The sequence below is a fragment of a genome, unplaced genomic scaffold (assembly GCF_019419815.1).
Source record: "Pyrus x bretschneideri cultivar Hongxiangsu unplaced genomic scaffold, Pyrus_bretschneideri_v1 Contig27, whole genome shotgun sequence".
NCBI classification, from domain to species: Eukaryota; Viridiplantae; Streptophyta; class Magnoliopsida; order Rosales; family Rosaceae; genus Pyrus; species Pyrus x bretschneideri.
The window spans coordinates 5,872,790-5,884,403 of record NW_025999579.1 but is presented as its reverse complement, the minus strand read 5'-3'; the positions used below and the strand labels follow the sequence as shown (position 1 = coordinate 5,884,403).

The window sequence follows — 11,614 nt, the reverse complement described above, 5'->3', positions numbered from 1 at the left end:
AGAGAAGGCTTGAGATGGTGAGAGATGCGGGGTAGGAAGAATACCAGCAAAAGAATGATATGCCTGAAAAGGTGTGGCTATAGTGGTTTTCTTGCGATTTGCAAGTTGAATCTCCTTGCTAAGAAGCAGACCATGTAATTCATCAAGTGTAGTAGTACCAAGATGGCAGAAAGAATCCAATATCTTAACCACAAGCACTAATATACAAACGGACGTATCCTTCCCTTCCCTCCCCTTCCCGCTTTCTCTCTAAAATCCTCCCACAATTCAAATCCTACCCCAATTTTGTCTCCCAATTACAAAAAGACGGTAAAAAAGAAGAAGAAAAATAGTGAAACTTTGTGATATTTCCAGAATCACAAATGGAATCAAAGTGTGTTTGTTATCTGTTCAATTCATATAAATAAGGGGTTTTCTCGAATTTGTTTTCATCATTTTCAAAAAACCAAACTCAGCAATGGCGCAAAGTTTTCAACTGTTTGCGATTGTGGTGATTCTGGGATTGACCAACTTAGCGGGAGCTGCCGCTAAGGGCGATGGTTTTGGGGAACAGCCGCTTTCCAAGATTGCCATTGAGAAAGCCACCATCAACCTCTCATCCACCACCTCCGTCAAAGCTTCCCCTTCAGTGCTCGGCTTGAAGGTAACAATTTATTTTTACTGTTTTGATTCAATGGCTGCCAACATTTATGTGTCAAGTTATTAGCTGCTGCTCAAATATTTTTGTATACAAATAGATGTCAATGGGAAATAAAGAAACAACAGATTGGCATTGTGAAAAGATATGGGGTAAAAGTGGATAGTTGAAATAACTTCTATCATCATTTAATTTTGAATTTGATTACAGTGGCTATGTGGGCTTGCACCCAAGTTCGTGCCCCCTCCCTATAAAGGTTTGTGACTGTAGTTTGCAACTTTGTCATAGTAAATAGCGGATGAAACAATTTTGTTTGAACATTCCTAACCATTGTGATATATGACGCCTATGCTTCAGTACAAGTATGCAACAGACTCCAATCCGAATTATACAACGACTGGCAAATCTTCTTTGAAGTTTCAGCTTATAAATCAGCGGGCAGATTTCTCGTTTGCATTATTTTCAGGCGGGTTGTCGAATGTATGAACATGATTCATTCTTGTGTTCCCATGCTTCCTCATATTCTATTTTGTTCGTTAAAGAATCGTTGTCTTTCTTTACGTGACTGATCCAATACTTGACTGTTGCAGCCAAACCTGGTGGCAGTTTCAAACTTCATAACATTTGCCAATCCAAAAGCACCTGTGTTTCCACGCCTTGCTCAAGGGAAGTCTTGGAATGAAGTGAGTTTATCCTAACTTACAGTTCTGTGTGTTCTTATGTTAAACTTCTTTTTCAATCGGGATCTTTGGTTGTTTGATGCGAATTTTTTTATAAATTAAACATCCGAGAATTTGAAATGTTATGTTATGGTTCATGTGTCTTTTGGCGTGCTGCGAACTCATACTAAGGTATTTATGTATTTTCAGATGACAGTAACTTGGACAAGTGGCTACGACATAAATGAAGCTGTTCCATTTGTTGAGTGGGGGTATAGAGGGGCAAGCTCGAATGCGATCCGGAGCTGGAACATTGACATTTGATCGGAGCATGATGTGTGGTATGATCCATTTTTATGTATTCACCACCTTGTCACATTTGCGTGATTTACGGAGACGGATATCTTAACAAAAAATTGTTAAACTGTGATGGTTCATTAAGGTGCACCTGCAAAGACAGTTGGGTGGCGTGATCCTGGTTTCATACACACAAGTTTCCTGAAGGATTTGTGGCCAAACATCGAGTATGCATATAACGATTTATTCCCTGTTTGTTCTCTTTGCTTTTAAGAGTGTTGTTAACTACAGATGATATCTTTTTACTGTTGTTATGATCGTTTTCAGGCAGTTTTACAAGTTGGAACATCGTTTATCCAATGGTACAATTATCTGGAGCAAGAAGTACAAATTCAGATCATCTCCATATCCTAGACAGGACTCCTTACAGCGTGTCATAATGTTCGGTGACATGGGCAAGGTACTTTCAATTCTAATTTTTACATTTTATTGGAAGATCTGAGGAGAAAAAGACTTTGAGCCGTGCCATTTACCGGTTACATAGAACGTCCATTTTGTGGTTGCTTTTACCATCCTGCTAGGGGGTTTAGGCTTAATCCCTAGCCTTTCACTACAGTGTCGTGTATGTTTGTAGGATACAAAAGCAGTTTGATTGCATTGAGTTTTCGGTGTGTGAAACATATTTTCTCCTGCATCTTTCAGGGAGAGCGTGAGGGTTCAAATGAGCACAGTAATTACCAGCCTGGTGCACTGATGACTACGGATCAAATCATCAGCGATTTGGAGAACGTCGACATTGTTTTTCATATTGGAGATCTAACGTATGCAAACGGTACATCTCACAATGGGACCAGTTCACGGCACAGGTGGAACCGATTGCATCAACAGTGCCATATATGGTTGGCAGGTTTGTGGAAGTGTTCATTACATGTTTCCATCAGTTTCTAATGAGATTTATAAAATTGATTTATGATCTTGGTTGATGAATCTCGAATTTGCTTCCCGCAGTGGTAATCATGAGCGAGATTGGCCTGATTCGGGGTCCTTTTATGACAAAATGGATTCTGGTGGAGAATGTGGCGTGTTGGCTGAGACTATGTTCTATGTTCCAGCCGAGAACCGAGCAAAGTTCTGGTAAATTGCATCATTTCTTGTAACTTGAAGTACTTATATTGATTCTGGAGTATAGGATGCCTGCAGCAGTGTTTTTGCACTTCTAATGAGAATTCTATGAATGAACAGGTACAAAACCGACTATGGCATGTATCGCTTCTGCATAGCTGACACTGAGCACGACTGGAGAGAGGGATCGGAGTAGTACAAGTTCATCGAGAATTGCCTTGCAACTGTTGATAGACAAAAACAGCCTTGGTTGATCTTTGCCGCCCATCGCGTGCTTGGCTATTCCTCTAACTATATTATGGGCAGGAGGGCTCCTTTGAAGAGCCTATGGGAAGGGAAAGCTTGCAGAAACTTTGGCACAAGTACAAGGTTGACATTGCCTTTTACGGCCTTGTCCATCACTATGAAAGATCATGCCCCGTCTACCAGGTATCAATTTCTTTCGCTTGAAACTCTTTCAGTTTCAGTTTCAGCAAATAGTTGTCGATGACTTCCATTTCATTTCTTTTAATCCTTTCATTTGTCTTATCACTCTGGTGCGGTGTTGCAGAGCCAATGCGTAACTTCAGAACAATCACATTACTCCGCGGCAGTGAAAGGAACAATACATGTTGTCGTTGGTGGCGCAGGAAGCCACTTATCTGATTTCAGCCAAGTGCAACCTAACTGGAGTATTTACAGAGATCATGACTTCGGATTTGTCAAGATGACGGCATTCAATCACACATCGCTCCTCTTCGAGTACAAGAAAAGCAACGACGGCAAAGCAACAATTTATTTCTCTGACATAAGTTCCCGAAGAAACTCAAATCCACTACATTTAGTTGTATATTGCATTCTGTGTTCTTGCAAGAACTTCTCCTTTATGAACTAAACGTTCATAAACTAAATTGAACTTGTAGTTTCAAATTTAGTGCCTTTGAAACCCGCAATTTTCATAAAACAAATACACCCATGAAAACCTAACATTTTCATGAAAACCATGTCTTAGAACTCAAATGTTCTAACTTTGATGCTTATGGATGATTCATTCCCATAGCACCAATCACAATCTTGTTCCCTCCAATTCAATGGATTGTCGAACCATCACAAGTTCGATTTCCCTTATTTGGATGTTTCTAATAGAAATCATTTTATATGTGGGTACACGACGTGAATCTCCACTTGACTATCAAGTAGTTGCGAAAATATTGAAACCAACAATGGCATGGAAGAGCTAAATAAGCCACCGTCATGATCTTCATTCGAAGAATTATGCCTAAAGCATTATCAACGGAAATACCTTCGGAACGAGGATTTCATGGCTCTTTGGCTCACTCCTTCGGACCGTCTAATCATGAAAGATATCGCCCGAAGCACACCATGATTACGTCCATGAATGAGTATAATTCTGAAGTTTATAAATCCGATCGAATTTTGACTAGAGAATACTTTTCTCATCCTTCGTTGTTTCTAACTTGCCCTTGAAGCAACAATGAGGAAGGTGGAAGTTTACCAAATTCTTATATCTGATTACTACCACAAACATGAGAGAAAGGTATAGACCCTGTTCGGCTGGAGCCTACCGAATCCAATTTGGGGTCTATCTCTCTCACAACCCAATTTTGAGTTTGTTTTTACAACATATGGTATAATCAGGGCCTGCCAAGGTGTGACATCATGCCCGAAGTGTGATCCTTCGCACCTAAGACCTAAAACTTTAAAAATAAGGGATAGTGTTCCCGAACCTTAACCCTGCATAATCTACTTCCGTCTTGATGAAATAGATCAGTGGTTATGCACCTGTTCGTGCCCCTACCAGTGTTGTTAAGGAGTACCATTCTAGTAGTCAATATGTGAGACTAATTTTTCTCCACCGAACATCGTTAGAAGAGCAGAATTTTGACATGGATGGCTTTCTTGGCCGAATCCCCTTAGTAAACCATTTACTTTGTGAACATTTTTCCATGTTCCTAGATTCAAGTTTATTGTAGGTTTTACTTATGGATAATCTTATTGATATTGTCCTCGAATATGAGTTAATTGAATTATGTTTCTTAATACATGTGACCGATTCAATTAAACACATGTGACCGATTCAATTAAACACATGATTAGGTTGGAATGTGGGAATGTTAGTTGTTTGGATGAATGCATACTACGCATACTAACTTTACACCTAAATCACATCTCTAACAACAACTTCAGGTCTATCCAACCTGATTAAAAGCATTGGAACGCTCCTCATTGTATGAATGGTATTGCATCACCATTTAAGGGACCTTAAATTCTCCCCGTCATTGAGTTTTTAAGGATATTCGAGATGACAATGATCATAAATGAAACCACTAAAGAAAATAGAGTGAAATATATTTGCACCACCTCCAAAAAATGAGTCTTAAGCTTTGATTTGAGGTTAATGGGTTGTCTCCCAACTAGGAATACACCACATATGGCCGGCCTGGAGCTTGGTGATTGAGCAGTTTACTTGTTTTGGCACAACCATTTAGGACACTTAGGTCGAACAATGATGCTACAACGCATCTCCTTACCCGAAGTAAGGATCTTGTGCCTACAATCACACTTTGCCAAGCATGCTCATTAGGGAAATTGATTTTCTAAATCATCCCTTGCAAAGATACGAAACAACTCTCTTTTCACAGTGGATTCAAGGGAATAATATATGGACTAATCCAAGAAAAATGCGGACCATATAAATACTTATGGTTTTGATTGATGAATCAACAAACTGGTCACATGTTTGTCCATACCCATTGCTACTACACCTCACGGTCGATTAAGGGTTCACCACCCTACTTATCCCTTAAGGTCCGAGAGACTGGATAATGCCGAAGAGTTTACATCGACTATTTTTGATAAAGTATTGCATGTATTTTGGGTTTATAATTGAACATCGAATTCCCATGTTCACCCCAAATAGCCTCGCCTAGCGATCATAAAGCGCAATCTAAATGATCGCCCAGATTTTGGTAAATGTACCAAGTTTTCGGTTTTTGCCTAAGGCTATGCAATCTTGTACGCAGTTATGCTGGTTTGCCTTGAGGCCCATTGCCACCCAACCTATATGACGTTACAATTGGTTACTGGGTACGAACCTGACGATTTTCGTATTGACGCATTTGGGTGTGCATTCCATGTGCCAAGTTGCGCCACCGCAACTTATCAAAGAAGGATGTGAATCTTTGTCGATTATGATTCTCCTTCACATTAGCTCTTTTTGAGCCCTTGCATTCGATCTTTTTAACGCTTATTTGTGGATTGTCACTTTAATGAGACAATCTTCTCGCCATGAAGGATAGGTAAGAATGTTAACGATCCCGTAGAACGGCGCGAATTTGCGTGGACGTTACCTACTATGTCTCATCTCGATCCTTATAACCGCACATGTATGATAAGTAAGTGCGATGAATCTTAAATTTCAAAATGTTGCTCCATACACATTCCTCTGATCTAGCTAAAGTGACGATATCATATACCAGCTGCAAACATGCCTGCAAGGATAAACGTACTTAACGGACGTCGAGTCAACATCCCTAGAGGGTGTGCCGCCCTTATTGGACGGTCTGGTACACCAGCGGATAGCTAATCAATCTGTCTTGACCTGGAGCACGACATTTCACTTTTTTCATAGGATTCACTTCCGTAGAAAAGGAAGACACGGCACAATAATGAAGCTAAACTCGATGGTTGTCTCAAATCATTTCCATCTCATGAGATTAATCCAGATTACTCCCGTGACTTAAAGTTCTTGGTCCAGTATACTAGTTTGAATGAGAAAATGGAATTGAAATGAGATTACCATCGATGATTTTTTCACTTATATGGTAGCTATCGACATAAATGAAAAGTGACGATATCGAACCATGTTCCATTGATTAAGTGACAACGTATAATTGATTGGACAATTGAAATTACAATCCAAGTCAAATTCCTTACCAAAGTCTGTTTTGGACCTGTCGTTCCTACAGTACCCAAGGTAACCCTATTGTGTTAGAAGTGGGAAATGATGCGTTATGAGATGAATGAAATAGTGCGATATGATGCACGCCTTACGACGCAAGGTTTCTTTCAAACGTCCTGTGATTGATAGCAGCATTATGAAATGTGGTTACATGTAAGTTCCCGAAGAATTACATGGACTGGTTCAGATAGTTCCAAAACCACGGAACACCCTCTTAACTTGTTTGAGGTGTTCACTTACAATCCGACGGATGTGGTATACCCGTCTAAGTGATTATTTGATCAGTCAGGGATGAATTATGCCCTTGCATGTTAAACTATGAAGTCTTATTTCGAATTGCTAGAGTTACAGTTTATGTCGTTGACACAAATCTCACTAAGACTCTGGAAGAGCTTGAGAAAACTATCTTGCACTTAAAGATGGAATTTGAGATGAAAGATCTTGGGAAAACTCGTTTATACCTTGACCTGAAGTTGAAGCATTGTTATGATGGTATTTTGGTCTATCGGTCGAATTACACCTCGAATGTGTCACTTTTAAGTATACCTTTGATCGTCCATACGTTATATGCAAATAAGACCCTTGAAGAGGTTATGGAATCCGAAATTCCATATCTAAGTTCAAACTTTATGTTTCGTTGTACTTAGCTTATTGTATTTAGACAGGACATCTCATTCGTTGTTGATCTTGGTAAAGATACAGCACCGCGCCTACACGCATCCATTGAATTGGTATTAAAGACGTACCCTGAAGGTACTACGAGGGCAAATCCCAACGCATCTCAATGGATCCAACCCCTCTGATCCTTGAAATGATGTTTGCCTTATTTGTTATGCTGACACAGGTTACTTATCAAACCCGTACAAGGTAAAATCCCCAAATGGTTATGTCTTTACCATTAGGGATATCGCAATATCTTGGAGGTCCACGATATGACCTTAGTTGCGAAATCTTCGAATCATTCCAAGACTTACCTCACTTCACTATGCCACAAGTGAGACATGGTTAGGAGTTCTTGTTGAGCATATTCAAAGTACTTGTTGTGTTTTCATCCATCATTGACGATCCATGAAAATTATGCCACATGTATCAACCCGACCAAGTCATGATACATAAACGAAGTCAACACCAAGACATATTGCGTTTACATCTACATCAGCAAAGCATCAGGAGATTGAAGTCATGCAAGCTGATTCCAGACAACCTTGCCGACCTTTACACGACGCCACTGCCGAAGTCAACCTTCCAGAAGCTTGTCCGAAAAATTAGTATGCCTAACTATTCATATGCAATACTTGTAGTTCTCATTTGGAAGTTATGTCAAACTCAGGGGAAGTATCCAGAAGTATACTCCCTTGATCTTAATGTACTCTTTTTCCTTACGATTAGGAGCATTTTTCCCACTGGGTTTTTGCTACCTAACTAGGTTTTAACGAGGCACCCATCCTGGGCTGATCATACCCTTGTGAGCTCTTCTAGTTGCGTCCAAATGACATAGTTTTGACTAAATGCAACTTCTCACTTTTCTCCTTAGTCTATGGGTTTTTCTCCCACCTTGGGTTTTACCATAGCGATGTTTTGTGAGTTTTATCTTTTTATGCATTCTTTCGTTGATTTGAGACTCACATTTACTCATTGTGCCGACAACTTCATCAACTATACTTGCTTCATCACTGAAGACCTGATGCACCATTTACTTGAGTATTTACACATTTAAGGGGGAGTGTTGCGGTCCTATTAGATTATGAATGTGATTGTGTAAATCCTAGTAGATATGGGAGTATCTCTCATATTCCTATTAGGAGTTGATTACCTATTAAATGTTGTAATCCTAAAGGGTAAGGAATTAACTTTCCCTACTACTATAAATAAAGGCACAATGGGATTGAATAACATACACCTACAATTACACATCTCTCTATTTCTCTCTACTCTTGCCGCACCCCTCTCTTTAAGGCCTTCATAATTATTCAATAAATTATGCCTACAACATTTTTCGGTTTTTTTCAGTTTTTTCGGTTTTCATGAGGAAGATATGTTATTTAGTATATGATATTATTTGCTCAACTCTTTATTGATAGTTAAATATGTTAGATGAGGAATGTAATTACCGATTCGGGTATTAGCATTCTCAAGATTAATTTAGATTAAGAAATTTTACCATGCTTAATTATGTTTGTATTCTACTTTCTTGTTTCTTTCCTTACTATTTATGGTTAATTTAACCAAAAAAGGAAGAACAAAAAACTCTTCGAAACGAAAGCAATTGAGGCGGGCGATCCAGACCGGAAAATTGAAAATAATAATTTCATACTCCAGGAGAAAAAGTGTTATTGCAAAAATACATAGAAAGATACTAGTATACATCGATCATCCAACAAGGATGCTCAGCTTTCTTGCAGTGTTAAGATTACACAAAAATACATCGAAAGATACTAACATACCCGAGAATATGAACGCTACATTGATCCCAATGAGGATATTGTATTTGCTGTGTGTTCTGTATTCCGGTAATTTCAGAGTATCGATTGATCATCAACCAACCATATCAACTTCCGGTACAACAGGTCTGTTTCCTTCATCATCTGGTGAATTGATTGATGCTACCAAATCGTCAATTTTCAGGGGAGACCGCCGAACCATATTCTGAAACATAATCTGCAAGATTATATTCCAAAGGAATTATCAGTATAGGCAATGATTTAGAACGGTTTTGTAACAGGCTAATTTTTAATATTGAGAAAGAGTGAATTCAACCAACAATTTTGGAATTACAGTTTTCTACAAACCTTGGAGTAAGTATCTGCAAAAGCACGGGCACGATTGGACTTGCCAAGGTAATGTAAATCTGCCTTCTCAAGCTTCCCATCTACAACACTTAATCCTCCATCACCAATAGCAAAACGAAGAAGACATCCTGAATGCAACCCTGACTGAAAATATATTGAAGTTAGAACACAAAGGCAAAAGACATGAATACAACGAGGAAAGAGAGGACAAATGTTACATGTTAGGGTTGTAAAGAACTCAATGACACCAGCCAGTCAGTTAGTCTGGTGGCTTCAGAGTAGTTTACCAGTGATCTGAGATAGAACCGCATTTTCCTCAGGACAACAAGTGCAAGGACCGATTTGGTATTATGGCTTTTGAGCAATGGTGGAGAAAATGTAACTATTGGGGTCGGGTTGGGAGGAGACAAGATACGGGAAAAACTACCATGAAAAGCTAAGCAAAATATTTGTTTCGAGTGAAGCAGAACCGCTCCCATAAAAGCCCTAACATACTTTGCCTGACTCAACTCGCAATTACTAGGTGCAGATATCCATGTTCCTATAATGAAAATTCACCGTAAAACATACCTGTTGTATGAAGGCTGAGTCCAAGCAACCAAATACAACTGGTGGATCATCGGATGTAGTCACATTTCCATCACCTTGCAGCTCCAAAACTACCTGATCACATGGAATCAGAAAATGAGAGAGAGTAGAGATAGCCCAACCAACAAATAGAGCAAAGAAGGGTTCGTAACAAAAAATACCTGTTGATGGCTTGGAACCTGTCCTTTGTTATCTGTGTCAATAACGTACTGACTGCAACTCTCATCCTTCCAGACTAATGCTAATGGGGTATTTCCTGGTTGGTAATGAGCATGCCTAGAAAGAAAAAACAATTTTACATAAATCGTATGTCAAAGAAAGTTTCAATAGCATAAAAAAAAATCGAGAAACTACTGTAACAGTGATCCATAGCAACAGTATATGACATTTTCACAGATCCATAACAACAAATTTTAAGCAGTATCAGGAAATGAGCTTACTTGTTATAAAACAATAGACCATCCTTTACATACGGTACCGCTCCAGCATAGGCTGAGTATAGCCCGCTGTGATCACAGTTATGCACAGGAACCAAGCTGAACCTATACCTATGATAGTGTGACGGAGCCTCACAAGCCCCCGTCTCCCCGAGCTTAGAACTCAGCCAGAAAAACCTAAACTCGGCCGTGCAATCGAACAAAGAGTAACCTCTCCAGCACACCATGTCAATTACGTAGTACGTCTGGTCCATCTGCATTCAATGTACATTCAGCTTGGCATTTTATCAAACACTTGGAGCGCAATTGAAACAAGTAAATATCAAATTTAACCCATAATTGAAATACTTACCTCGTGAAATATACAGTCCAGTATAGAATACGACTGAGCGGAACCCGACCCGTCTCGGCTCCTGGAACCATTGGGAAGAGCCGACGGGAAACGGTGCAGAACAGTGCCGTTTCGTTGCCGGCTGATTGTGGCTCCGTCGGACGAAACGACGAAGCATCGCTTCCCAGATGGCCTCGCAAACACGTACCTACATTTCCACAAAAACCAAAAATTAGAAGAAATAATTGAAATTAAATTAGCAAAAAAAAAATTGAAATTTAGAGAAATGGAAGGCGAACCAGTCGTGGGGCAAGCGATTTGGGACGTCGATCATCCACTCCGGGAGCATGAGCTGCCTGGCGAACCATTTTCGGGCCTCCGTGCCTCTGAGCTTCGAAGCGTTGCGAAGGTCAAATTCGACGTCGCATTCGGACTCCTTGGATTCGGAGGCGGATTCGGGTTCGGGTTCGGGTTCGGAGGGCTGTTCATGTTCGGGCGGGAGGGAGAGGAGGGTAGAGGCTAAGCGGCGCGCCTGGAGCTGGACGTCGCGCCGGGCTTGCTCTTGGCGCTGAAGCGCAAGCTCTCGGCGCCTCTGCTGGTCTGAGATCGCCGGTCTCTTGTACGCGCGGTGGAGATCGTGCGGCGCCATATTTTGGTGGTCGTCCGAAATTGAATTTTTGGGAACTGGCGTTGCTCAGAAATTTTAGAAACGGTATCGGCAAGAGCAAAACTGTTGGGTTCCTTGACTTTGGGTCAGCCCATTGGATGTGCAAAGCCCATTATCCATGTTTCC

At 40.2% G+C, this 11,614-nt stretch overlaps 1 protein-coding gene and 1 pseudogene across 1 annotated transcript; one reads left to right on the top strand and one right to left on the bottom strand.

Moving 5' to 3' along the window:
* The first annotated feature begins 457 nt into the window (after nt 1-457).
* On the top strand, nt 458-9,208 carry LOC103950097 (annotated as a pseudogene).
* Nucleotides 8,970-11,581, bottom strand: LOC103950011 (snurportin-1). The gene is made up of 7 exons (XM_009361161.3): nt 11,121-11,581; nt 10,843-11,029; nt 10,494-10,744; nt 10,215-10,329; nt 10,036-10,128; nt 9,466-9,609; nt 8,970-9,334 (listed from the first exon to the last, which is right to left on the bottom strand). The coding sequence occupies exons 1-7, from the start codon at nt 11,468-11,470 to the stop codon at nt 9,212-9,214; spliced, it is 1,263 nt and encodes a 420-aa protein (XP_009359436.2). The 5' UTR covers nt 11,471-11,581; the 3' UTR covers nt 8,970-9,211.
* Between the last annotated feature and the right edge of the window lie 33 nt (nt 11,582-11,614).